Genomic DNA, 27021 nt, shown 5'->3' on the forward strand with positions numbered 1-27021 from the left:
CCTCCTACCCTGTAGGAGGAGGCTGGCCAGTCGCAGGTGGGCTGAGTGAGCTGGTTCTCCCACCCCACTTCACCCCACTCCCCTACCCCAGCACCTTTACAGCCCCTATAGCCAGGCTCTGTCTGGCTAGATTTGCTCTTGGTCTGGGTTTTAGTCTGGAATTGTACCCCTTTTTGCATACAGAATCTCCCCACCTTTCTGTTCCTGTGCCAAGCTGAAGCAGCTGGTGTGGTTGTCCTGGTTTGATAGGAGCTGGCAGCACCCTGGGATCCCTTTGCTGGTGCCCAGAATCAGCTCTGCCTCTCAAGTGGGGAGAAGCATGACTGCAGGTTAGGTCTTCCTAATTCTTCTGCTGGCCAGCCCCATCTTGTCCCATTTACCTGCTCCCTCCCCAAACACACACTCACCTATCATGGCTATGCCCTACCCTTTCACCAGCCTCCTCCTCCTCCTTGTTGTGCCCCTTTCCCAGGCTGCAAACCAGTCCCCACTGCCCCTTGGCTCCCTGCCTGCTGTCCCCACCCTGCCTCTCCTGCAGGCCCTGCAAATGCGGGCTCCAGGCAGCCCAGGCTGGCAAGTGGGGCCAGCCAGTGGGCAGCCCCTGCGCTACATGCTAAATCTGTACCGGCGTGCCACTGACCACGAAGGCCGACCCCGCCGCAGCCGAAGCCTGGGCACCAACACCATCCGCCTGGTCCAGGCCAGTTCCCATGGGGGTCAGCCCTGGGCAGGTAAGCAGCCGGTGGGCACTAAGGATGGTATGAGGGCTTAGCAGAGCTAGCAGGGTGAGCTTGAGCTCTGAAGGCAAGGTCTCTTGCCTCTTTCCTTCCCCCTCTCTAGTGTCCTGGCTGGGGTTGCTTGCTCTTGGCCATGGGGTTCCACTTGGCAGGAGTTCAAGGCTCTGCCCTAGGGGTGAGATGGGCAAACGCATCGCTGGCCCTTGTGTGCCCTTCTCCCCTTCCCACCCTGCCTGATGCTGTGCCAGGCTAGTGGTGTTGGTGCAGAGGATGAGAAATGTTACAGACTCTCTTTGCCCTTCACCCCACTAGCAAGCCTTCTGTTTGCTGCAGCTTCTGCCTTGTGCTGGGGCAGATGGCTGTCACAGGCTCCACTGTGCTGTGTGGGGCTGTGGCAGCACCATGGGAGAAAGGGGTGCTGCACAGTGCCTCCTGTACTGTGCTGAGGGGGTACTGGTCACTGCTTCCCTGCAGGTCGCTGGTACTTGCAGGCCCTCACCTACCACCTGGAGGGCCAGCCAGAGGCCGAGCACCTCCTCAGAGCCACTGTGGTCTACCTCCCCAGTCTGTCATTGGCCCATGGTCGCCTCCTCTGCGCTCTGGAGCTGGTGGCGGCCAGTGAGGCACCCAGGTTCCTGTTCAGCCCTACTGCCCATCCCCGCCATGGCTGGGCTGAAGTTGATGTCACCCCTTACCTGGTACTGGGGAACAGCAGCATGGGGATCCTGGCACTGCGGCATGTCTGTGTGCGTGCTGGCCGAGCAGGAGGCCACGATGCCCCAGTGGCCCCTAGCCACCCTTTCCTCCTTCTCTACCTTAATGATACTCAGGCAGGGTTGGCACCTCCAGCAGCAGAGCCCCACCGACACCGGCGTGATACAGGGATGTTGGCTCGTGACCTGCCCAACTACCTGCGGGAGCAGGGAGGGGAGAAGAGTGACTGTTCCCTCCGCCCCTTCCCTGTCAGCTTTGCACAGCTGGGCTGGGACCACTGGATCATTGCTCCCCACCGCTACAACCCACGCTACTGCAAGGGCACCTGCCCCCACCTGCTCCACTATGATTACCACGCGCCCAACCATGCTGTGGTGCAGAGCTTTGTTCATCAGCTTGTGGATGCCGGTGTGCCCCGGCCCTCCTGTGTGCCCTACCGCTACAGCCCCATCAGTGTCCTCATGATTGAGCCCAATGGAGGCATACTGTACAAGGAATATGAGAATATGATTGCAGAGTCCTGCACCTGCCGGTAATTTCCACTGCCCCAGCACATCACCCCTGGGCTCTGCCTCTTCCTGCAGATCTGGACTTTAGGATTTATCTTGCTCTGCCTGCAGCTTACTCAGCTCATCTCCCCTCCCCATGCAGCGCTGCTCAGTGGGGAGGTTTTACAGTGACAGTTTTATGTAAATTGTGGATTTTTAAAGGCAGGATCCTGTGCTGGGGTGGTTGCCCCGTGGCATCTGTCCTTCCTGCAGCCCCCATGGCTGCTGCCTGGTTTTGGTGGGCAGAGGGGCTTGGCCTGATGTTCTCAGAGATGAGCTGCATCCTTAAACTGGAGTGCAAAGCTCTTAGGAGGTGGCTGGGAGTCTCCTGGTAGAGCCAGGGCAGGGAGGGTGAGAAGTCCAGGTGTCTCTGTGCTTTGCATTCCACACATTGGTGGTGTCATGATCTGATGTGACCCTGCCTGTGGCATTCCTTCCCAACTCACAAGCACCCCATCCCTGTCTAGTCTCAGCTGCAGAGGCATCTCACCGGGCTGAGAATTTCGGCTGGAGGGAGAAAGCCTCTCTCCTCCCCTGCAGTTCTGCTCTGGAAGGGCTATGAAAAACTGGAGGGACCTCAGCTGCCATCTCTGCTTCCAGCGCTAGAGGCCAAGGCAGCTGCCTGTACTGGGCTCTGCCTGCTGTTTCCTCTGACACACTTGTTCTTCAGCTCCTTGGCTTGCCCTCTAGCAGGGCTCAGGTCTCGTCCTATCCCAGAGATCAGATTCCCATCACAGATGTCTCTCTGCCTTCTTGCACTCTTGCTGTCACACAGGCCTTGGGCTCTGCTGGGCTTCTGGCACGTCCCTGTTACCAGAAGAGTCAGTCCAGTCCTGCTCTCAGCACCCCTGCTGCCTGACTTTCCTCTATTTATTGCTTGACTGTGAATAAATAAATTGATTGATTTTGCTAAAAACCATCTTGGCCTGTTCTTGCACTGTCCCTGAGGTGCAGCAGGTGCCCCCTGGGATAGGCTGCCATAGGCTGCATCCCTGTGCAACTGCCCTTGGGCTTTCACTGGAGGAGGTGGGTGAGGGGGTAAATCCCAGCTGGTTCAAGTGGGACCTGTGAGAAGTGCCTCCCCTGGAGCATAGATCTGCCCTAGTGCAGAGTGGACCAGATGTGGCTGCAGGCAGCTGCTTCCATGGGGCTGGGAACAAGAGATGCCCCACATCCCTCTGTATGGGGCAAGTTCTAGGGGACCATGGAGGAGCAATGAGACAGGTCTCCCAGGGCTGTCTGTCACCATGGCCAAGGCATTTCTCTGCCAGGGCTATTTTGGGTAGGTGTCTGCAAGCAAACCTGCCTGTTGCTGGATATGATGCCCTGTTTGCAGTGCTGGAGCAAAATTTCCATTCTTTGAGCATCAAGGCAAAGGTGGTAGTCATCATCCCTGTCACCAGAGCTTGGGGGCACTGTCACCTGCGTGCTGTTTCTCCACAGCTCATGGCTCTTGCCAGGGTCTCCTCTTGCTTGAGGTCCAGCCCTATCTGTTATTGCTGGCCTAAGTTCCTTGGGGAGGTTTCAGCACTTTTATTTTCCCTGTGAGTGTTTGCTGTTGGACAGAGTGCTGTCAACTCCAATCCTTCCTTTTTTTGCTAGTCTTGAAGTTTCTTTCCCATCCTGGAAGAGTGAGAAACCACAGACCTCCCAGGCTCCTCTTCTGCCCCTTGTCCCCAGTTAGCCATATCTTGGTCATGAGTGGGGAATGTCTTCTCCTTTTTTGGAAGCTCACAGATCTGATCCCTATCGATCATTAAGCATGTGGTGTTAACTCATTCGGGCAAGTGATGATAAAAGGCATGGAGCTGGGCATGCTCCCAGCCCTGGACACCCTGGATGCCACTTGGCCCCCACCTGCCCAAAGGGGTCCCCAGGATGAGGGGTGCTGCGGTCTCCAGGAGCCCACTGTGCCCAAACGCTGCTGGTGCACATCTGTATGATGCACATGTGTCTGCCCGCACCTGTGCCTGCAGGTGTATCCCTGTGTGCGTGTGCACGTGTATGATTGTGTATGTCCATGGGAAGTGTGTGCTTATTTGTGTGTGTTTATGGGTGAGTGTACCTGTGGGTATGTACAGGTTTGCACACCTGTGGATGTACACAGGCACACATGTGTGTATTTCTGTGTGCTATGGACACGTGGAAATGCAAAGGGTGTGTGCACAGCTGTGTACACGTGTGCGTGTGGAGGTATGTGTGCACACGAGTCTGCCTGTGCATGTGTTCCAGTGCGGGTAAGTGTGTGCACACCTGTACGTGTGCATGTGTGCGCGTGTCCATGCCTCTATGTGCACGTGCACACCTATGGACGTGTCCATGCCTCTGTCCACATGCGTGTCTGTGTGTCTGTCCATACACCTAGCATACGTGCGTGTGTCCATACAGACCCACACCGGTATGTGTATCGGTGTGTCCGTCTGTGTGTCTGTATAGTCTCACACCAGTACGCGAACTCATCTGTGTGTCCCTGCGGTCCCACACCAGTCCGTGAGTCCGTTCCACACCGGCACAGGTGCGTCCGCGCGTCCGCCCCTGTGTCCGTGCGTCTGTCTCTGTATCCGGATATCCGCGTGTGTGTCCGTGTGCCCCTCCACGTATCTGTGTGTCCGTCCGTGTGTCTGTCCTTGTATCCGTGTGTCCGTCCTTGTAGCCGCGTATCCATACTCAGCGTTGCTCGGCCTTCGCCCGGCAGGCGGCGCCGCAAGCCACCGCCCCCCCGCCCTCGGAGCCGCCATGGCGGCAGGTCCTGCCCACTCGGTAGTGAGCGCCCCGTGGGCCGAGGCCGCCGCCGGCGAGGAGCGCAGGGCAGCGCGGGAGAGGTGGCCGCTCAGGGGCTGCGGTGGTGCTCGGGTATCGTCATCGGCGGCAGGGACCCGGCTGTGCCGCGGGGCGGAGCGGGGAGGGGCGGAGCGGGGCGGGGGCTCTGACAGGACCCGTGCCGTCCCGCCAGTGCCAGTGCTGGTGCCGGTCCTGCTGCCGCCGTCATGAGGAGCCGGAGCAACTCGGGTGTGCGTCTGGACGGCTACGGGCGCCTGGTGCAGCAGACCATCCTTCGCCACCAGGTGCGGACCCTGCCCGGGAATGGGGAGCAGACCCGCGGCCCCGGCGCGCCCCGTTGGCCGCTGGGCCAGGCAGTTCCGTGGGAACGGTGTGTCCCCTCCGCAGGACGCGGTGACAGGGCTGCTCCCCGCCAGCGCCGACCACCAGGACGCCTGGGTCCGGGACAACGTGTACAGCATCCTGGCGGTCTGGGGTCTTGGCCTGGCCTACCGCAAGAATGCCGACCGCGACGAGGACAAGGCTAAGGCCTACGAGCTGGAGCAGGTAGGAGGGAGCAGGAGCCGGAGGCGGGGCTGGTGTCGCCCGGCGACTGCCGTCACCCCGGTCTGGTCAGCCTCTGGCACAGCTGGGCCAGGGGCCCAAAGGCAGTGCAGTGAGGGCGAGGACACGGCTGTCCCCCGACCCAGGAGGCAGTAGGAATGGATGTCAGAGCCTGCTCTTCCCAGACCACACTGGAGCCCAACCAGAGGGTCTAGACCTCTGGCTCTGGGGTGATCTGGGGCCACAGCCCTTCTCTCAAGGGCTGGGGAGCCATGTCCTGCAGCCATGTCCTCTGTCCCGCTGCACAGCAGGGCAGCCTGGCCTTGCTGGCAGACCAAGAAATCTTCCCTCTGCTGTCACCCAGGGGCTGTGAAAATGTAAGCGGGGGCTCTGATTACAGACGCTGAGCCCCACAAAGGTCACCAGCCAGCTGATCCTTAGTCAGGGCTTCTCCTGGAGATTAACAAACCTGTTTTCCTTGTTCCTGCAGAGCGTGGTGAAGCTAATGCGGGGGCTGCTCCAGTGCATGATGAGACAGGTAGGGGCTGGGGAGCAGCTCTGAGTGTCAAGTGGTCTCCCTAAAGTCCAGCTATGCCACAGAGTCCTAGCTGTGCCAGCCCTCCCCAGCCTTCCCTGGTGAGCAGCAGGAAGGCCCCTTCCAGCAAGTCTTGAAATAAGTTCTGAGTGGGCATCTGTCCTGGGTGTGATTGAAGTTCCAGAGCTGTGGGCTGGTGGCCAGTGGAGCCTTTGCCAACTGCTCCCTGTCTCTTGGCCTGGCAGGCGCTAGGACTCTGCAGTTCTCCTCCCTGAGGGCGTTTGGGGTAACCCTTTTCCCTCTGCATGGTGCAGCTGTGGCAGTGGACCCTCCACTGCTGCAGTCCTGTGCTGCAGTGGCATGTGAGCCTACACTCATTGCCTTGGTGCACGGAGGGGCTCAGCCCAGGGGTTGTGGAATTTCTGCCCTGCCAGGCACGACTCCATATTCTCCGCTCATGGCATGGAGCAGCCCTTGGCTCGGGAGCTGTCTGGAGACAGGGTTCAATGAATGCCTGCGTCTCTTTGCCCTTCTCAAGGTGGACAAAGTAGAGGCCTTCAAGTACAGTCAGAGCACCAGGGACTGCCTGCATGCCAAGTATAACACCCACACCTGTGCCACTGTGGTAGGAGACCATGAATGGGGTCACCTACAGATGGATGCTACTTCCCTCTACCTCCTCATGCTTGCACAAATGACGGCCTCAGGTAATGCTGGGGGCTGCCATTACAGCTTTGAGCGTGCTGGTCTTCAGGTTCGTGAGAGTCTCAGTTTGGGTGCAGCTTCCTGGGTGCCAAGCTGCTGCAATGGGTTCCCTGATCCCCACTATTTTCTTGTGCTTACAGTACCTGAGGTGGGTTTGGGCCCCTTGATGTCGGTCTCTCCAAAAGCCCCTGTTTGTTTGAAGCCTTAGTGCTGCCGTAAGGGGTGGGAGTGGAGATGGGATCAGCTAGGACATGGCTCCCATTGGGCAGGCATGCAGTGGGGACGAGTCCTCCCTGGGTTCCTGCAGCCCCATCCTGGGTGCTCTTGTGGGCTTGGAGTGGCTAATGTGAATTCTTCCCTGTGCTTCAGGCCTCCACATAATTCACAGCTTGGATGAAGTCAACTTTATCCAGAACCTCGTGTTCTACATTGAAGCTGCCTACAAAACTGCGGTGCGTAGCATGTGCTGGGGAAGGGGGGTGTGCTCCAGTGGTAGAGATACTGCACTGGTGTCTAGGAACAGCTGTGGGTTCCCCATGAGCCACACCAGCACCTTCTGGAAGCACCATGGATGGGTGGGATTCATAGGCTTGCTGGGTGTGTTCTGAAACAGTGCCTGGTTCACAGGACTTTGGCATATGGGAGCGTGGGGACAAGACGAACCAGGGCATCACCGAGTTGAATGCCAGTTCTGTCGGCATGGCCAAGGTGAGCTGGGAAGAAATGCTGGCTGGGGGGCGGTGAGGAGCACCAGGGGCCCTGAGATGCTTTTTGACAGGACAGGCTGGGCATGTTGAACTGCTGAGTCTCAATGCCCCATGCAGTGATAGGTTCCTGGGGAGCAAGATTCTTCTCCTTGTACACTGGGATAAAACTGTGCCCTTCTAGCCTGAGTTTTGCCTGAACTGGGAGTGAAAAGTTCTTCGGGGGTGTGTGGCAGAAATGTCCCAGGCCCTTTTGATGTCTGGAGCTGTGGTCCCATTTCAACCAGAGATGTTCTGCAGCCACAGGAGGATTCAAATTCTTTTAGATTTGGGCAGTGCTTTTCACATAGCAACTAGCATGGAGTGAGAGCTCTTTCAGATGAGCAGCATGGTGAAGGACATGCCTCTTTGGGTCTTACCCTGCTTGCAGGCTGCCCTGGAGGCACTGGATGAGCTGGATCTCTTTGGAGCCAAGGGAGGCCCACAGTCAGTGATACGGGTGCTGTCAGATGAGGTGCAGCACTGCCAGGTGAGACCCACCCAGGCACTATGCTGTTGCAAGAGGAACTGTGATCTGCTGGGTTTGTGGTGTGAATGATGCCTGGCCTGACAGCCTAACAACCTTTCCTTCCCCTTTTCCCAGTCCATCCTCCACTCAATGCTGCCCAGGGCCTCCACATCCAAGGAGGTGGATGCCAGTGTGCTCTCTGTCATCTCCTACCCGGCATTTGCTGTGGAGGACAGTGAGCTGGTGGAAATCACCAAGCAGGAGATTATCACCAAGCTGCAGGTGAGCATCTCTGCCCTTGTCTCACTGTTCCCAGGAGACAGCTGCAGTCCAAACTGTTGTAGCCCTTTTCTTTCCAAAAACATGTACAGTGGTGGGTTGCTGGGGCATGTCCTCTCCCAGTCTGCATGACCTGTGGCAGGGGTGTGCAAAGAAGCAGCCCTGTGTGCTGCGGCCCTGGGCTGTGATTGTGGTACCTGAGTGCTGGGTGAGCAAGGGAGGAGATGTTTGGCCAAAGGAAACACCCTTCCCCTGCTTCTGCATTCAAGGTACAAGATATCTCACACTGTGCCTCCTGCTCAGCAAATCTTTCTCTCCCTTCCAGGGGCGCTATGGCTGCTGCCGCTTCCTCCGGGATGGATACAGGACTCCCAAAGAGGTGTGTGTCCTCAGCCCTGCTGCCTGGCAGAACTTGACTGCCAAGCAGCAGCCCGCCTGGATGCAGCACAAAGGCTGTGTTGGGGAGCCTTGGGAACACAAGAGCCCTGAGTAGCCCTAGGCAGTGTCATGGATCTGGGCAAGGCTTCCCAAAATGCCAGAACTCATTGCAGAGGTGGTATGTCTCACCCACACCCATAGCAGACGGCCAGAGGCTGGCTCTGCCTGCATCCTGGAACCCGGTGGTGTGTCTTTCTTAGGCTGGGAGAAGGTGGAACCAGTGCCCAGCATGGGAGCCCTGCTGAGGTGGGCTCTCCCAGGGCTGCACCTGAGCGAGGGCTGGAGATCTGGGGAGGTGACTGTGCAGAGCCGTAACCCAATGGCCTCATCTACGGCAGCTCTGTTGCTGTTGCGTGCAGGGACGGCAAAAAACGACATGAGTTCAGGTCAGAGAAGCATGGTCAAAGCCAGAGCTAAGACCACGTTTAATGGAAAGCTCATATTTTATAGTGTGGTTTGCAATAAAGAAATTACATGATTGGCCTATTCACCCACCACCTCTAAAGGTGATAGGTTGAGCGGTATAATGCCTATCTGTAAATATTATTTTTCCATGTACCCAAAACAATATGCAGTTCTCATAACAATTATGCAGCTGCAAAGAGTTTACTTTTCTCTAACTGCTTTCTCATGAGAGACTGCGTGAGAACAGAAGCTTTTCACAGCTTTCCTGTGAGAAGCTTGTGAGAAGCTGCGAGAAGCTCTCTACCAGCTTTTTAGCATCCACACAGCTCTGGAGGTCACAAAGCTGCTTCTGTCTCTCCTAAACCAGCTGTCAGCTTGGGTACTGCCAGAATGGCCCTGGGAGCAAGTGGAGAGTTTGCTGCTTTGGGGAGAGAAAACAGGAAAATTTTATAAGCAACAGTCTCATTTGATAACCACTGAACTAGGATATGATACTCAGAGGCTCTTAAGTCATCACCAGCTGTGCCTCTGAAAACCTGCCCATAATAGGCAGCGTGTGTGGCTGCCCCGCTCCAGAGCCAGAGAGAAGCAGGAGCATCTCCAGTCCAGTGTTGCCAGCGCTTGTGAGCTTTGGCAGCATGCAGAGTTGTGGATTACTTACTTCTGGGGAGCTGTGAGTCATGGAAAGGGCAGCGGTGCCTGCAGAGGCATGCAGCTAGCTGGAGTCAGGTGGGATTTTGGAAGCTTATGGCTGGAGTGCAGGTACAAGACATCTGCGCCTTCTGTCCTCTCTGCCTGAATAGTCTGCTAAGGCCAACGCTCTCCCTTCTCTGCAGCAAACAGAGCAGTTAGCAGGGAGGGCCGAGGAAAGGGCGCTACACCACACAGACCTGAGGTGGGAGGACTCTGTGCAGGCAGCTCTTCATCCTGACAGCTTTCCTTGTGTCAGGCTCACAGTGGCATCACATGGCAGGAGGGCCCTGGAGGGACCTCTCTGGCCCTGGGTGACCAGCCCAAGCCCTCTCACCTGGCTGGGCCAGCTTGATGATGCTGGAGGAGACAGATGCTGAGGGGCTCAGGCAGAGCAGGCAAGGCAAAGGGGACCCAGCGTGGCACAGGGGATGTCATGTTGTTGTTGTACAACAGCACAACATCTGGGGTGTTCTGGGGGCCCTGGGGTGCTCTCCTGGGGACCAGGTACAGCCCAGGAAGGGTAAGTCTCTCCATCATCAGTGCAGGAGTCTTGGGAGCAGGTAGTCCAATGGAGAAAACAGAGGCTGCAGTTGAAACTGCTTTTCAGCTTTGTCTTGGCCATCTGCAGAGGAGGGCTGGGAGGACATTTGAGGCTGGGGTCTCAGGACGAGGAGAAGCCCTGTCAGTTTGAGAGGATCCTGTTATGTACCACCTCCCTTGATGTCACTTACAGGACCCCAGACGCCTCTACTATGAACCTGCAGAGCTGAAGCTGTTTGAGAACATTGAGTGTGAGTGGCCTCTCTTCTGGGCATACTTGATGATTGATGGGATTTTCAGTGGAAACATGGAGCAGGTAAGAGAGGCAGGACCTACTGGGCTGGTGGAAAAAAGTCCCTGGCAGGAGAAGTGTGCAGGGGAAGGATGCAGGGAGCCATCACCGGTGTCAGATTCCCTCTCCTCTCTTCTCAGGTGCAGGAGTACCGGGAAGCCCTTGAGGGGGTTCTCATCAAGGGGAAGAATGGGGTACACCTGCTGCCAGAGCTGTACAGTGTCCCACCAGATAAGGTGAGTGATCCTGTGCTATGGTGGCAAGCAGGAGCGTCTTACAGAATCACAGGATATTCTGAGTTGGAAGGGACCCACAAGGATCATGAAAGTCCAACTGCTGAAACTCCTGGTCTCGATTAAGTTTTAAGTGCTTATTATACCAGATTGTTAGTGAAGGGGCAAATGTAATGCATGGAAACGTCATGTATAAAAAGGATGGCTTGGAGCTGTTACGAAACCATGTTGGATAAAAATTGGTTTTTTTCCCCCAAAGCATTTCTTACTCCCATACACAAGAGTTATTTGCTGATGGTCTGCTTGCTTGGAGACTGAGTGCTCCAAGAGCTCAGGACAAGCAGACCTGGGCTGAGTAGGTGGTGCTGAGCTCCTGTTCAGTGGTGAGGGGATTTGTGTGGGACTGGGCTAAGAGCAGTGGCCTCCTGATGCCCAGGTCATCCAGGGGAGATATGCTCCTCACCAGTATCAGAAAGCATCTCTGGGAGCTCCTGGGGCATGTCAGTCCTTCTAGTGGGATGGTCTGAGCAGCTGATCTGTTGTCTGACACAGATGCCAGGGGCAGTCATAAGAAGAGAGGAGGAGTATAACCAGGCTCTTTCGGACCCTCTGTGACAAATGCTGTTGTGGGGCCTTGTTTTAAACCTTGAACTGCTGGACTTCAAGATGCAGTGAGAATGCTTCCTTCAGCATCCTGTGTCTGTGGATCCCTTCTTGACCTCCTGGCTTGTCTTCCAGGTGGATGAGGAATACAGGAACCCACACACTGTGGACAGGATACCCATGGGCAAGCTGCCACACATGTGGGGACAGTCCCTCTACATCCTGGGTTGTCTGATGGCTGAGGTAGGGTCACCCTGAGTGCTGGGGAGGGCTGTGGGACCAGGTCTTGAGCTGTGAAGGTGCAAATGCTGCCACTCACTGCGGGGAAGTCCCCCAGGACCTCTTTAAGGTGGGTTGTCCATAGGCATCACCCATTCTATCCTGCCCATAAAATGTTAATCTCTTTATACCTTTTTTTCCACAGGGGTTTCTAGCTCCTGGTGAAATAGATCCCCTCAACCGCCGTTTTGCAACTGTCCCTAAACCTGATGTGGTGGTCCAAGGTGAGGGAAAGGAACCAGTCCCAAACCCCTAAGCCTGGCAGGTGGGGGGACTCTTGCTGTGCAGAATTCGCAGAGGTGGCTCTGGGATGGCTCTGCTTACTGGGTTGCTGCCAATACAGCCCAGTCTCAGCCCTGGCAAGGTGGGTGGAAGATGGGGTGCAAGGCCTTCCATTTCATTCTGTGTTGACCCACAGAACTATCAAGTGCTGCAGCCTCCCCTGCAGAGAGGTTGAAAACTGCCTTCCTCCCACTTGGTGGGGAAAACTTGTGTGTATAGAGTGTTAGGAGAGGCAAGGCAGACTTGTGCAGTGGGAACTGGTTCCCAAGGGACCCCAGACAGCTTCCTCTCTATGGGGTGGTGCCTTGTATGTGTCCCCAAAGGCATGGGGCAGTGCTATCACACTCTTGTGCCTCTGTTGCACTGAGACTGTCTTCCATCTGCAGTGTGTATCCTGGCCGAAACAGAGGGGATCAAGGCTATCCTGCAGAAGGAGGGCATTGACGTGGAGACTGTGGCGGATGTCTACCCCATCAGAGTGCAGCCTGCTCGCATCCTCAGTCACATCTATGCCCGGCTGGGTGAGCTGCACTCCCTGCTCCTGCAGCAAAACGGGTGCAGAAGGGTCTCTCCCACCCCTGGCACTCCTGCTCATAGACACTCGTGTCCTGCTCTCTGCCTGGCTGATGAGGATTCTGCTGCCCATTTCTAGGCCTGATAAAGCCACTCATGCCCAAGGGGAACGAGGTGGCAGGCAGTGCTGTTCAGCATGATTCTGACAGGGATAGAGCTTTGGCTTGCAGTTGCACAGTCACCCCAGGGACAGACAGAGACTCTGATCCCTTTGGGTTGAACCTGGTGTGGGCAGGAGTTGTCTTCTGTTCCTGTGTTCAGATCTGGGTGGGGGAGGCCAGCCTGACCCCAGGAAGTCCCTGGGCCATCCCTGTCAAAAAGAGCCTGGAGCTCAGGCAGTATGGCTGTTGCTGGGGGGTGAGCAGGGCTGAGTGTGAGGGGAGGATGTGCTCACCTCTGCATGCTTGCTCCTTGATGCTGCAACCCCTCGGGCATGGAGTGTGTTGTGCAGGAGCCAGAGATTTAGTGTGGGCCAAAGGAGACATCTGATCTGCTGTGATTTAATTTGGTGGCTAATTTAGGCCACCAAAAGGCCAAGTGTGACATGGGCAGGGGGAACAGCCTGGTAGCTGCCAGAGCTGATGAGCAAGGAGTGATGCTGTTGCTGCACCATCCTGGGCTTTGGGAGTAATCCAGGAGCAATTGGAATGCTGATAGAGCTGTCAACTTAGGGGGGCCAGCCCTAAGCAGAGGGGCACCTCTAGCCCTGCTCCAGCTTCTGACATACCCAAGGACCAGGAGGTGTGACATTGCAGAAGTCAGGAAAGACTGTGTATCGCTGTTTCAGCATGTCTCTACCCCTCTGGGCAGGTCTGGGGACAGAGAATTACTGTCCCTTCGAGCTGTACCAGCTTGACACAGGGTTCTGGGGTATCCCAACCACAAACCAGCACTTCCCTGCTGGTTTGTAGCAAGAGTCCTGGCACTACTTGCTGCTGCATCCCTTTTCATGAGGAGGCTTGTACTAAAAACTCCTCTTCCTGCCCTCCCAGGCCGCAACAAGCAGATGTGCCTTACTGGACGGCCCTACCGGCATATGGGTGTCCTTGGGACCTCCAAGCTCTACAAAATCAGGAAGAGCATCTTTACCTTTACCCCACAGGTGGGTGACATTTCACAGGCTCATTCCCAGCTATTCTGTGATATGAAACTGGGCAGGGTGTTTCTTCAGTGGCTGGGTTATTCTAAGGTGTGACCCAGCACTCTTGGAACAGCCTGGGACTGTGGAGTAGTCCAACTCTGTGGCATGAGGCAGCACAGTTGGTGGTCCTGGCTGTGTGGATATTGCAAGGTTTGAGCCTTCTAATGATCAGTATTGGAAGAAAATCTCTGCTCACGCTGACAAGGACACCAGGAGGAGGCTGATGGCAGGCCAGAGACATGTGTCCAGGGGACAAGCAGTGTTGCAAGCCTAGCACTATGGGGAGTGCATGTTTGCTTGGAAGAGGCACAACATGGACTGGCTGTGTGGAGCCTGGATGCTGCTGCTGCTGAGCTGTGGCGTTAGTTACCTCCTCATATTTGTTAGTGGTCAGTAGCTGCCCTGGGGGTTGAGGGTTCCTTGATAGGCTGTACTAGCACCTGCCAAGTAAGGTGGGATGAGCCGTCAGTGCAGAGGAGCTGCCCTCAGGGCAAGCGTGACCAGCTTGACTGTGTGCCTGTGGGAAGACATGGGTGGCACTATAAGAACCTGGTGACTGCATGAAGGGCCCATCACGTCTCCTGCTGTCCTCACAGTTCATAGACCAGCAGCAGTTCTACCTGGCTCTTGACAACAAGATGATTGTGGAGATGCTGAGGACGGACCTCTCATACCTCTGCAGCCGCTGGAGGATGACTGGGCGACCAACCATCACCTTCCCCATCTCCCACACCATGCTCGGTATAGATACTCCAGCCTCACAAGGCATTTGACTAGAGCAGCCCTGGGAAGTAGCTCTGCAGGAGGAAGGGGGTGGGGAGATGTGTGATCATCTCAGTAACAGGGACATGGTGAGGCTGGAGTAGCCGGTAGTGTCCTGTGAAGAGTTTACTGCTCGGAGGAGCCACGCCGAGTGGTCTGGCATCTCACAAGGCAGGGCAGGGCAGGGCAGCTGGTCTGGCATCTCACAAGATTGCCTGTCAGGCACTAGTGCCTGCAGCTCAAGGGCTGTTTGCTGGCACTAATTGAATTGAATACAATTGAGGCTCCAGACAAATAGGCTTGTGGGAAGGCCTTTTCGGAGCAAGACCAAAAAAGCAATTTGTGTATACAAGTGTTCTTGGTGCTCTTTCTGCATCTTGACTCTTCCCTAAGACTGAGCACCTGCTAAAGGCTTTCCTAGTCAACAGAGAGGGGAAAACAGTAAACCAGGAGCAAAGGCACAGAGCAGAATTGGCTTGCCTGCAGCAGCTCACGGCTTCCCTGTGAGCCTGGTGCAGGGAGGTGACTTTATTCTACTTTAAGGCCTTTCTGTCTTTCCTTGTGTATTTGAAATCCCCTTAATTTCTCAAGCATGCCTTTTGCTGTGGTGCCTCTTGCCCTCAACAGCAGTCCACTCCTCTGCTGCCTCATGTGAAAGGCAGAGACAGAGCAGGGGGCTGTTAGGTGCTGCTGTCTGGTACTGTCAGCTTCAGCCCGAGGTGAAGCCTGGAGGGCGTCCTGGCCTGGTTTTCCTTGAATCCAGCCTGGACAGTCCAGAATTTCCCATTTTGGGTGGTGCTCTTGGTACCACAGTCTGACCATGTACCCCAGAGTAAGGGTCTGGCCATGGTGCTTTGGGTGTCTGAATGCCCACCTGGTCCTGGCGTACTTGCTGGGAGCAAGTTTGAGCATGAGAGCCTGACTGCCTGTGCCTCTTCCACACAGATGAAACCAGCAGCAGTGTGCACCCCACGGTGCTGGCGATGCTGCAGAAGCTGCAGGATGGGTATTTCGGTGGCGCAAGGTGAGTGCAGCTTCCTGCCGTGCAGGAGGGAGAGGGCTGGTGGCCTCCAAGAGCCTGGTTATGAGGATACCTGCTAGGCAGAGCATAGGCTGTGGGGGAGCAAGCTGGGGGGGATACACTGGGGTGTGCTAGGCTATTAGTGTGCCCTGGGGCTATGATCCAAACAGAGGAGATGAAAGAGGGGATATAGCTCTTCATGTCCTCAAACCCATGGCTGCAGGATTCCTCTGATAGCTTTTGGGCAGCCCTTCCATGCCCACCCATAGCTGAGAGAGTTGCAGACAGCAACTGTTGCAGACAGCAGTATGTGTATGCTCCTGGTGAACGTGTCTCTCCCCATCAAAGGGCCTGTAAAGCCAAGGGTATCGCCTCTCCTTTCCTCTCCATGTGACCTCCCTGTCTCTTGCCCAGAATTCAGACTGGTAAATTGTCGGAGTTCCTGACAACGTCATGCCGAACGCACCTCAGTTTTATGGACCCTGGGCCAGAGGGTAAGGTCTTTGCCAAGAGTTACAGGCTCAGCAGTGACAGCTTTGAGAAGCTAGACACCGAGGAGTGGCTGCATGGCTTGCAGGTAGCAGAGGATGGTAAGGGAGAATAGGCCAGTCACTGCTTTGGGCTGGCAAATGCCTAACTCACCCTTACACCCGTAACACCCAACCTCCCTGCCAGCATCCACCGCTGTGTTCTTCATGTGCTTGGGTTTTCACCCTGTTCCCATCTGACCCTCTGTCAGCCTTGTCTGGAAAAAGCGGCTCTGACCTTCATAAGCTGCTGTGTGGAGAAGAGATAAAGGGTTGGCAGCCTGCCTTCGCTTGGGAGATGTGGCTGAGGGTCTTTGATGCAGAAATGGCGGTGCAGAAGGTGATAGTACAGTGACCAAGGTGGTGGGGAAGAGCCACCATGTCGCTAATTAATCTGGTTTTTTTCTCAGAGCCTTTGCCCCTCCCCTGGGCAGAGCTGCTCCAGTGAGTGCCAAATTGAAGCCTTACTGCTGTGTAGAGAGTACCTGAGAATGCCTTGGCCCATCACAGCATGAGGGACCCCACCTTGTGCTGGGACCGTGGCAGGATACAAGTTTTGCTGTCCCCCGTGCAAGCAGGCCTGGGGACATCTCCTATGTGACCTAGCACTGGTCATTATCAGCCTTCCCACTATCTGTTTTACCTGTGCAGCTCCTGCAGCCAGTTGTCTACACTGCTGGGACTCTGAATGTTCATTTTTCTTGCCGTTCTCTCACTTCGCCTGCAGCCTCCTTACAGGCTGCATCAGGGTTTGTCCCAGGTGTCTGCTTTGCCTCCCAGCTCCAGTGAGAGGATCTGCCTGGTCTTTCAACAGCATCTCAAAGATGCTACATTTTAAGGTTTTCTCATGGTCAGATGCTGCAGCCAGGCAGGTGAATATTCTCAAGGGTGGTGCTTAGAGGATTTTTCCAGCCTAGCCTTCAGGCGCTGGCATGAGGCATTCTCTTGAGGGGTGGAAAGGGGATGCCATGCTGCTTCAGGTGCAGTCTGCAGCTCACTTCCTGGGGCCAGCACACCTCCGAGTTTGCCAGCTGGAGAGCAGCGTAGCTTTGCCCTGGCCCACTGTAAGTACATTGACAGATCTGTGTTTTATCTGGGGCAATTCCCCAGATAAATTCCCCCCAGGGGCACCCCCTAACTTTTACCTCCTGTCTGAGCAGAGACCTTGCCTTTGAGCACCCTCTTCCATGCTGCTGTTAGCATGTGGTGCCTCTGGTGCTCCTGATGTGGTGTTGGGAGCTGCTTGAAGCTGGGCAAAGAGCAAGGCAGAAACCATAACCCTTCCTGTAATTCCTACTTAGAAATAACTGTTGCGAAACCCACCTTGCCTTGCTCCCTTGCTGCAGTCCTGCTTGGAAGATGCCCTTGCTGTGCTGGGGTGCTTGTAAGTGGTCTCTGCTTGGACAGGCTGCCCCTGGCTGTACCTCCCCACTTCTTCCCTGGAGGGATGGAGTGTGAGGGTTTTCCCACAGGGTTTGAGTGGGACACTCCTATCCTTGCTTGGGCTTGGATCAGAAACATGCTGCAGCCCTATTGCTTCCTTTGTCAAGGTGGGACTCAGAGGGAGCCCCATTTTGGGGCAGGCAGTGTCCCAGACAGAAGTCATGCAGGAACAGGGGTGCTTTGTGTGCCTGGCTGCTGGCACTGTCTGTTAGTCCACCTGGCTGCCAGCACTGGCCCTACATTGTCGCTTCATGCAGCCAGCAAAGCTTTGTCCCTGCTGAGGCACAGCTGGGAGCTCTCCGGGCCTTTGAGTGCCACGACTCAAAGTGGCTGAACCCCTGCTCTGCTGCCTTCCCTTCCAGAGGACACCTATGATGAGGTTACTCAGTACTTGGATCACCTGCTGCAGCACACGACTCCCCAGTCAAACCTTCCTCCCACCACCCAGCGGGGAGGGCTGAGCCGCTTCAGGGCTGCTGTCCACACCACCCGTGACCTCATGTCCCTGGCATCCAAGGCCAAGGACCTGCATGTCCAGAGTGAGTAACTCCAGCACCCTCCACACCTTCCCAGGGGTGAGGTTGAAGTGCTTTGGGAACTTTCACAGCTGTATGATGCTGGGGTTCCCGTGGATTGCAGAGGAACTATGCCTTTACCTGGGCAAAGGCACAATATGTCCGTCATGTTAGTCCTGGCCATGGAGTATCTTGGAGTTGGTGCCTGTGCAGCCCCATGGAAACTCAATAAAGGATGGCAGCTCCCTGCAGTGTTCATCTGAATGAGTAGACAGGGGCTCCTTCTCCCATAGCCAGCTTCTCTGCAAGGACTGCTGGGGGAGCAGTGTCAGAGTGTCTGAGGTAGTTTGGGGGACAGTAGTGGTAATTGGGGCTGGACATGTCTCTGCCAACCTTTGGTATTTTTTAGATGTTGGGATGTATGTCCCCAGCAGGATCTTCCAGGCATCCCAGCAGTCGGTCAAGCTGCTGAGTTCACCCCACCAGCATGACTTGGATGGCAAGGTGAGCTCTATCTCTCCCAGACTGAGCTATCCTTTCAGCTAGAGCCAGTATCCTTGCAGGACTGCAAGGGGAAGGCTTGTTATTTGATGAGGGGGAATATGCATGGGTCCTTTTGGTGCAGGGTGCTGGTGGTGCTCATCAGCAGCACGGGTCTCCCTTCCCCCAGAGCCATGCACTCTATGCAGAGATGAACTTGCCCCGTGACGAGGATGGCAACGTGGACTGCAAGGCACTGGTGGACCAGCTGCGCATCTGCCCCACGCTGCAGGAGCAAGCAGACATCCTTTACATGCTCCACATCCTCAAGTAGGATGAGCTCTGTATCCTGAGGGCTCACTATGCATAGAGGGGTTTGGCACAGCCCACAGGGCCTGCCAGGGAGCTGTGACAGGCAAACTGATGAATATAACCCAGCACCTCCTTCACAGGGGACCTGAGTGGCACACGGGGCTTGATAGTGAGCCTGGCCCCACCGTCAAGGAGCTCCTTACTGAGCTATATGTGCGGGTGGGGGAGACACGCCAGTGGGCCCTGATCCGCTACATCTCTGGCATCCTCAAGAAGAAGGTTGAAGCTCTGGATGAGGTAACAGCTTTACAGCCAGCCTCTAGCAGGCTGAGGTCTGTCAGGGAGGAGGCAGCAGAGTGAGCAGGTGAACCATGACTGCGTCAGCTCTGTGTCCCTCTGCCTTGTGCTGAGCCCCCATATCCTCAGCTGTTGACACTGGCTGCCTTTCTGTCCCCAGGCCTGTACTGACCTCCTGTCTCACCAGAAACACTTGACGGTCGGGCTGCCCCCAGAGCCACGTGAGAAGACAATCTCCACGTGAGTGTAGCACCTCTCCCTCCCCAAGGATGCTGGGCTGCGTTCTGGATGTGAGCCTGCTGCTCTGTGGTCCATGGGCAGGAGTGGCCCTGGGTGGCTGTCCCCGGCCTGTATCTCTCCTCTTGAGACTGTACGGACTGGGAGTATGCAGGGTTTGCTCTGCTGCCTCTCACCTGCTCTGCTGTATGTTCACCCCCCAGCCCGATCCCCTACGAGGAACTTGTTCGCCTTATTGATGAAGCCAGTGAGAAGAACCTCAGTGTGTCCATCCTCACCCAGGTGAGGTTGTCAGGGGACCCCACAGCTGGGTGTCTGCCCTGGTGAGCAGCAGTGGGGTGATCTGCCTCTGCCCCTCCAGGAGATCATGGTGTACTTGGCCATGTACATACGCACACAGCCTGCACTCTTTGCTGAGATGTTCCGCATCCGCATCGGGCTCATCATCCAGGTGATGGCAACAGAGCTGGCACACTCCCTGCATTGTTCAGGTACATGCGGCAGGGACAGCACTGTAGCTGGGGTAGGTGTTGTGATGCTTTGGGCTCTGTTGGCCGGAAAAAAGTACTGTTAAAAGTGGGCAGCTCAGGCTAGGACAAGACCCTGCATGGAAGTGCCAGTGTCTGCAGCTGGACCTGTTCTTGAGCAGCACAAGCAAGTGATTGCACTGCAGTCTCCATCCCAGCATGTGTCGGGCTGGCATAGGGAAGAGTTCATGTTGCAGGCAGCACCTGGAGCTAGTGTATGTCCTTGCCAGATGAGCTCCTGTACCAGCACTCCCCCTGCTCACAGAATGGCATGCAGGGTAGAAATGTCCTAGGAGGACTGTGAGGCAGGCTACAAAATCACAGTTTGTTCTCTCCAGCTGGAGAAGCCACAGAGAACCTGATGAATCTCAGCCCATCAGACATGAAGAGCCTCCTCTACCACATCCTCTCTGGCAAGGAGTTTGGGGTGGAAAGGAGTGGTGAGTCTTGCAGCAGAGAGCATCTCAGGGCAAAGCTTGAGTGCAGAGCATGGCCAGATCTACATGTTCCTACCTGTGAGGGGTGTCCCTGTTCTCCCCCATGTTCAGCACAGATGCTTCAGTACTGGAGGGGTCCAGCAGGAAGCTCTGCTCTTCATAAGGATAGTGCTGAGTGATTTCTGGGGTCAAGCCCGAATCTCATGGCTATTTGAGCTTTGCTTAGTTTGGCACTTGACCTGGTTGGGTCTGAATTGAAGCAGTTCTGTTCTGCGCTTATGGATCTCTGATGCTATCGTGTTAGGGGGCAAGGGCGTGCAAAGGTACCAGTGCCTGGACAGCGATGAGGGATGGCCATGCCTTGAGTGATGTTGCCCACTCTAGACCTCTCTTCCCCTCCAGTGCGTTCAGTGGACTCGTCGCTCACCACTGCTGTCTCCATCTGTGACATGGAAGCTGTCGGGACCACCAGGCCTGAGCACACTGGCCTCATCAGGCTGAAAAGTGAAATCAAACAGGTGAAGCCACTCACAACAGGTCTTGTGGGTGAAAACCAGCTACAGACCAGGCAGAACAGCTGGAAGAGTGGGAGACACAGATGCTTCCAGGAGCTAATTTTGTCTCCAGTCCTGCCCTGGGGGGAAAGTTGGGGTGAACCTGGTAGTGGGTGGGGGTTGCTCTGGCAGTTCAGGGGCAGCACAGGGGTGCTTGAGAAGGTGCAGGGGTGGGGAGGACCATGTGGTGTCCCAGGTGTGGCTTGTGTCTTGGTGGGCATCTTCCGACAGCAGAACCTTGATTTTCTTCTTCTCTTGCAGCAATTGGATAAACGTAGGCAGTCTCTGCCTGGGAGTAAGGTGAAGCCCTCCTGGTCCTGCAGCCTCAGCTTTTGCCCCTCATGCCATGCACCAGGGCAGCTTCCCTGCATGCTCAAGTCAATGAGCTTCCCTCAGCTGCTGCAGCAATGAGTTGGCTTCCCCTCTAAGCAGGCTCAAGGCTGCTGTATTCAGGTTGGGGACAGAGGCTGGCTCCCTGGGAAGAGGTCAGCATGGCTTAACATGCTGTGGCAGCCCAGGGCTGCCCACTGCCCACAACCTTCAGGAGCTCCCCTTTGAGTGGGACCTGTTGTGTTTGGACTAAGAAGGTAAAAAGCTTCCCTTAGCTGTGGGCGTACTGCCATTACAGCCAGCTGGGAGCTGTGCTCTGGAGCCGCTGTGCTCAAATACATTCCATTATACCCACAAAATCTGCTGAGCAGGATGGCATGATGCTTCTAATGCCATGACCAGTAGTGACTCTGCTGGACAGTTCACTGGATCCTGCCTGCAGCCTCCCCAGCTATTTCTTCTCTGGGGAAGGAGGTTTCTGGTCAGCTGCAAATGGCAAGGACCTCCTCTTGTGCCTGGCATGTGTACAGGAGGAGTCCTGAGCTCTAGAAGGTGTCTTGTTGTCCAAGAGACAGAGCTTGCAGGGGCCAGGCTGATGCAGCAGGTTTAGGGCCAACTTGCTGCAGTGTGAAACCTGACATCACAGAGGGCTATCTCTGGGCAGTGACCTTGCTACTGGTCCTCCTGTCTGCTTGAGACTAAATCCTTGCCTGTACCAGCAGCCAGCAGAGCAGTAGCAATCCTATTCCTGTGTGCAGGCCAGCACAAACCCACTGCTTCTGCGGCCCTGGCATGTGCAGCCCTCTGCAGCTTTCCTTTCAAAACTCCATCTCCAGCTCACCCTGGCCCTGGGATAACTGCCCTGTGACCTGACACTGACGTGTGATGCTGGTGCTCTGTTTGCTGTGACCGCTGCCCTGCTCTGGCATGGTCTGATTTCCATCTCTCCCTTTCTCTTTCAGCCCCTCAGTCTGCAGTCCGGGGACACCGACCTCAAGTCCTCTCTGGTAATCTGTGTTTGTTGGCTGCACACATGGGGTCTGTCCTGTTTGTGGCTGCAGGAAGGAGCTGTGCTTTGGGGGGTGCTGCAGGGAGCTGGGGCTGTAAGGTGGGCTTTGCTGGGGGCAGGGGTGGCAGCTCTGTCTTGGGAATGAGGCTGGAGAACTACAAACTCTTGAGCAGCAGCAGGCTGCATTCCTGAGGGATATTTAACTTTGCAGCAGTCTCTGTGGTTCTTGTTTTGTCTGCCCAGTCTGCTGGGCACACAGAGCTGCTGGGCAAGGGCTCCTTTTCAAGCATGCTGGAAGACCAGGGCAGTAAGGACAGCCGGCAGGGCCAGTGGCAGCGGAGGCGGCGGCTGGATGGAGCCCTTAACCGTGTCCCTGTGGGCTTCTACCAGAAGGTCTGGAAGGTCCTGCAGAAGGTGAGCTAGACATCAGCTGGTGCCTCTCCATGTACGTGAGCCTCTGGTCCCAGGCACCAGCCTTGCCACAGGGACTTAGACTCTCAGGGCTGGTCCCTGATGTTTAGATCTATGCTTCATTACAAAGCCTGCAGCTGACCTTGGAAAGCTGTGGAAGACCTGCACTTGTAGTCTTGTAGGACCTACCTCAGCATGTATCTTGCATAGGGGAACTGGGGTCTGCTCAGGTGCTTCATGCATCAGGTAGACAGGGGCATGGCTAGAGCCACAGTTGAAGGTGCTCTGGGCACAGCCCATCCTCAGCATGGTGAGCCAGGGAGCAGAGCCCCATGCAGGGGAGCTCTGGCTGACGCTGAATGGATGGGAAAGGAGTGATGCTATGTGGAGTCAGGAGGGGGAGCTGGGGTGCAGCATGCACCAGTGTTCAAGTGGGAGCAAGTTTGTGGGCTGGACCTGCATATCTTAGCATGGTTATCCAAACCATAACTATGATCTCTCCTTCTTGTTCTGCAGTGCCATGGCCTCTCTGTGGAGGGCTTTGTTCTTCCCTCCTCAACAACCAGAGAGGTAGGAGGTTCACGTGAATGGGGAGTACGGCACATGGGTTGTTGTGTGCTGGTTACCCTGGGTGATTGCCCAGCATAGTTCAGGAGTTGAGCAGGTGATACAGTGCTCTAGGTACACTTCTTTCTACCTCCTCACAGATGACCCCAGGGGAAATGAAGTTTGCTGTGCATGTGGAGTCCGTCCTCAACCGTGTGCCCCAGCCAGAGTACAGGCAGCTGCTGGTGGAAGCTATCTTAGTGCTCACCATGCTGGTGGATGTGGAGGTGCACACCATTGGTGGCATCATAGCTGTGGAAAAGATCTTGCACATAGCCAATGACCTCTTCTATGAGGAGCAGGTAGGGGCCAGGCCTCACCCAGGGCTGCTGGCTACATTCCACACAGCTATGCAGGGCTCGCCCACTTGGAGAGCCCCGCCTGTTGTCCCCATTGTGTTGATGGGGCACAGCAAAGCTGTAGTGTCTTCCTCCCACTGCTCACCATCAGTGTGTCACACTCTGAGTGCAACAAAGGATGCTTCAGATAGAAGCTGATAGGGGATTGCCTTTCTTCCTAATGATGCCTTTCTCCTTCCCTGTCCAAAATCCAGAAAGCCCTGGGCGCTGATGAGCACATGCTGGAGAGGGATCCTTCAACAGGCATCTGCAGCCTGCTGTATGACAGTGCACCAAGCGGCCGGTTTGGCACCATGACCTACCTGTCCAAGTCGGTGGCCTTGTACGTGTACGACTTTCTGCCCACAGATGGCTGTTCCATGCAGTAGCTCTTGCAGTTCCTCACTGGGTTGCAAGTGCTCTGGGAAGGTTGTTTCATACAGCTTGTAAAGATGGTTAGTTTAGTAACTAGGTTAGTTTGCAAGGCAGCCTGTGTCACCATCTCTCCTCCCAGCCCTGGCCTCTTGGTGGGTGAGAGGCCCTCTGAGGAGCTCCACAGGAGGCATGTGTCCTAAACTGACCTGTGCCTGTGTGTGGCCTGTGGAGCAAGGGAAAGGCTGAGCTTTGAAGCATGCTTGTGTTAGAAGGTTCTGTCTGCATGACTCCTCCTGAGCCATCACCCCCAGAAAGACCTCTGTTTGAGGGACTTGGAAAGGGCTCCCCTGACCAGACCTGTGTGCTCAGCATTACAATGCTCTCTGACCAGCTCACACTCTCCCTGCCTCCAGCAGGTTTGCAGTTTTTAACCTCTTCCACGCTGCTTTTTATTGCAAATCTGCAGGATTTATACTAGTGTACTGGAGCTCTTGTTCTTCCTGCTGCTGATGGAAAAGCTTTGCTAGAGGAATAGCGGATGGTGCATAAGCCTTTCTCCCAGTACATTCAAAATCAATATGGTCCAGCCTAGCCACAGCTGTGCTGCTTGGAAGCAGGCAGCCCCTCACCCTCCCCCCCCCTCCCCCTGGGGGTCCTGTGTGTGGAGCTGGGGAGGTTGTGGTAGCCAGGATCCCGTTTACCTCCAAGCTGTAGTACAAGGCTTCTGGCTGGCTGGGACATGCCAGTGGCAGCCCCTCTGTGCCATCTGCTCTATCCCGGGCAGGGGTGCTAGTGGCCAAGTCACAGGTTCTTGAGCTCTCATGTGCTCTGTGAAGCAGCTCTGAGCTGGCTGCTTGGTGTTACCTGTGCAATCAGAGCCATGCTTTTAATGCTCATCTCTGGCCTCTGCTCCATCTCCCACAGCCTGGCACAGAGAGGGGTGGGGACACAGTGGATCCCTGCTCTGATCTATCCTGCAGCTCAGCCCCCACTCAGGATGGTGTGGTTGGACTGATGAAGATCAGGCACACACTCCACAAAATGGTGGAGGAAGCGGGGTTCTCTTTTGGCTTTCCCTCCGTAAGACTTCACGTGTGCTCCAGTATACTCAGCACATCCAGCAACAGGCCAAGAACCCTCACTCGAACCCTCTGACCTTGCAATGTCCCACAGCTTGTCACAGGCCAGCCTGATACCATCCATGTCTCCTTCCAAGCCTGGTTTACAGCTGTCAGTGAGCAAAGCTCTGAGCAACCTTCCCCTTTTGGGGAAAGCATGCCTTGTTAAAAAACTATTAAAAAATCTGAAATTGTGGCAGTGACATCAGCCACCAAGCCATGTATGCAGAAGGCTGAGTCCATCTCTTTCAATGTCACTGCCCACAACTGGAAGGACAGAGGAAAGAACCTGTGTTCTAGAATCCCTTACCAACCATCCCCAGGCCCTGAAAGTCTCTTTTGATTGCCCTTGGACTATGTGCTGTAGCTTCATTGCGACCCGCATGGAAGAGCAGCAGTGGGTAACAGTCTGAAGCTGGACCCAGCTGGGAAGTTTCCTAGTGCTTAATCTCAGCCCCAGGGAGGCAGCAGACTTCCCCTAAGAGGACCATCTGTGTGGCATGTTGGACCCTCAGAAAAGAGTCACGTGCAACTCTAACCCATCTTTCTCATGGAGGTGGACGTGGTCTGTGGGTGTCACAGCCAGGGCAACACCTATGGGTGTAGATGGACTAACATCCATATCATCCTTTGCCTGGCCTTCCATGTGAGAGCTTCGTACCTGCTCTACAGAGGCATGCGGGGAGGCAAGGTGGGCAAGGAGGGGGTTTGCCTCCACCCTCTCCTTTCCTTTAAGTTACTGCCTTCACCTGCCAAGGGAGGATACAGGATCCCCTTGAACCTGTGTATTTTGGGGTGGCTGTTCTTGTCAGGGAGGGCAGAGCCTGGTTCCACCAGTCTTTCTTCGACTCCCTTATGCCCCTTAACCTTTCTACGTCCTCTCATAGCTGAGCCCCGAGGGTGGGCAGATCTTGGCTGCACCAAACGTGGCTGTTCTCACCACTGCCATCCTACGCAATGAAAGGTTCTGGCACTTCCTGCACCCAGGGGCCTGGATGGCTGTGTGTTTTCATGGGAATTGGCTGAGTGGCCACATCCACTCTAGCAAGCACAGAAGATGTGGTTTCTGCTGGTTGGATGTCACAGCCTGAGCTCTTTCTAAGAGGCTGAGGGACAGCAGCTGAACTTGAGCTGGCAGGGTGGCAGTGCCCATGCTGTGTGCCAGCACCATGCTCTGCCCATGCTGCCTGTGGTGCTCCCTGGGCTGGCTGTGTGTGAGTGCAGAGGTGGCTGCCAGGCAAAAATTGGCCACTCCGCTGTGGATAGGGCTAGCTCCAGAGCCAGATGTTTTCTTCCGTGTGCGCCTGTGTTTTCTGATGTCCAGGTTGGTGTGGCCTCAAAGCCAGGTGGTCTTCTGGGGCAGCAGCTCTTCGTACATGTGGCTGTATGGAAAATCACGCTATGAAAAGCCAGTGTCCATAAAGGAGAGAGAGGAGTCCTGCAACTTCATTCAAATAAAGGGAGAGAGTCCACTGGGACATCTGCCCGCAGGATTTTCTCTCTTGAGGTTTCAGAGAGCACAGCCTCCATTTATCCTAAACCACCAGCTGCATGTTGCCCTCTTCGTTTCCCTGTTGGCTGAGGTACTAAGGAAGGTACAGCCTTCCCGAATCACCTACAACATATTCCCCCCTTGAACCTGTCCTTTTCCCCCAAAGTTCAGAAACTCTAGCTTGTGTAGACCCATTTGTCTGTTTCAGGAGTCAAACTCTTTGGTTTCTATAACAAACCTGTGGCTTGAAGTGGGTAGAAACATTAAGACCCCTTTCAAAGACGTTAACACGCATACCCTCACCCATGGAATCGTTTGTAAAGACATTAGCACACATCTTTCCTAGCATAGCTAATCCCTCCCTGTGTGACCCCTGCTCCCGTCAGAGGAGCCTTGAAGGGCCCGGCGCCTCCCTCTATCCGGAGCTGCCGGGGGTCGGGAGGCCCGGGCACGTCCTGAGCTGCGGCTCCTTGAGCAGGGCGGGCGCCGTGTGGGGGTCTGCGTGCAGGCCACGGACCTTTTTAAACGACATTTTTAGAGAATAACCATCACCTCGAGCTGCGTGGAAGCCCCAGTAAAAATGTCTCTAACACGAGTTGGCTGCCTTTTCTTACGCGGCCGGGCTGGGGGCAGAATAGTGGCGGGGCGGGCCTACAGCTCCCGGCACGCCGCGGGGCCGGAACTGCCCGTCCTGGTG

The 27021-nt window shown here is 55.6% G+C and overlaps 2 protein-coding genes across 10 annotated transcripts; both read left to right on the top strand.

Moving 5' to 3' along the window:
• BMP15 (bone morphogenetic protein 15) lies at positions 1 to 3099 on the top strand. The gene is made up of 2 exons (XM_069015829.1): positions 1 to 731; positions 1212 to 3099. Exons 1-2 carry the CDS (start codon positions 413 to 415, stop codon positions 1985 to 1987), a joined length of 1095 nt encoding a protein of 364 aa, XP_068871930.1. The 5' UTR covers positions 1 to 412; the 3' UTR covers positions 1988 to 3099.
• Positions 3100 to 4742: 1643 nt separating this feature from the next.
• Positions 4743 to 26932, top strand: PHKA1 (phosphorylase kinase regulatory subunit alpha 1). Of its 9 annotated transcripts, XM_069015831.1 has the most exons (34): positions 4743 to 4852; positions 4953 to 5064; positions 5168 to 5326; positions 5814 to 5861; positions 6397 to 6565; positions 6933 to 7015; positions 7191 to 7271; positions 7698 to 7796; positions 7911 to 8057; positions 8380 to 8433; positions 10324 to 10446; positions 10563 to 10658; positions 11394 to 11501; positions 11683 to 11761; positions 12206 to 12340; positions 13385 to 13494; positions 14130 to 14274; positions 15241 to 15319; positions 15731 to 15906; positions 17649 to 17825; positions 18211 to 18305; positions 18472 to 18611; positions 18734 to 18890; positions 19051 to 19130; positions 19331 to 19409; positions 19489 to 19618; positions 19993 to 20094; positions 20494 to 20609; positions 20907 to 20945; positions 21938 to 21982; positions 22228 to 22398; positions 22912 to 22965; positions 23103 to 23303; positions 23555 to 26932. In XM_069015831.1, exons 2-34 carry the CDS (start codon positions 4987 to 4989, stop codon positions 23726 to 23728), a joined length of 3729 nt encoding a protein of 1242 aa, XP_068871932.1. In that variant the 5' UTR covers positions 4743 to 4852; positions 4953 to 4986; the 3' UTR covers positions 23729 to 26932. The 9 variants fall into 9 exon arrangements, with proteins under 9 accessions (XP_068871932.1, XP_068871931.1, XP_068871934.1 ...); XM_069015830.1 differs by lacking the exon at positions 4743 to 4852 and having other exon boundaries at positions 4939 to 5064; XM_069015833.1 differs by lacking the exon at positions 4743 to 4852 and having other exon boundaries at positions 4939 to 5064; positions 15731 to 15810.
• The last annotated feature ends 89 nt before the right edge of the window (positions 26933 to 27021 follow it).

The sequence above is a fragment of the Aphelocoma coerulescens genome, chromosome 4A, assembly GCF_041296385.1.
Source record: "Aphelocoma coerulescens isolate FSJ_1873_10779 chromosome 4A, UR_Acoe_1.0, whole genome shotgun sequence".
Lineage (NCBI taxonomy): Eukaryota > Metazoa > Chordata > Aves > Passeriformes > Corvidae > Aphelocoma > Aphelocoma coerulescens.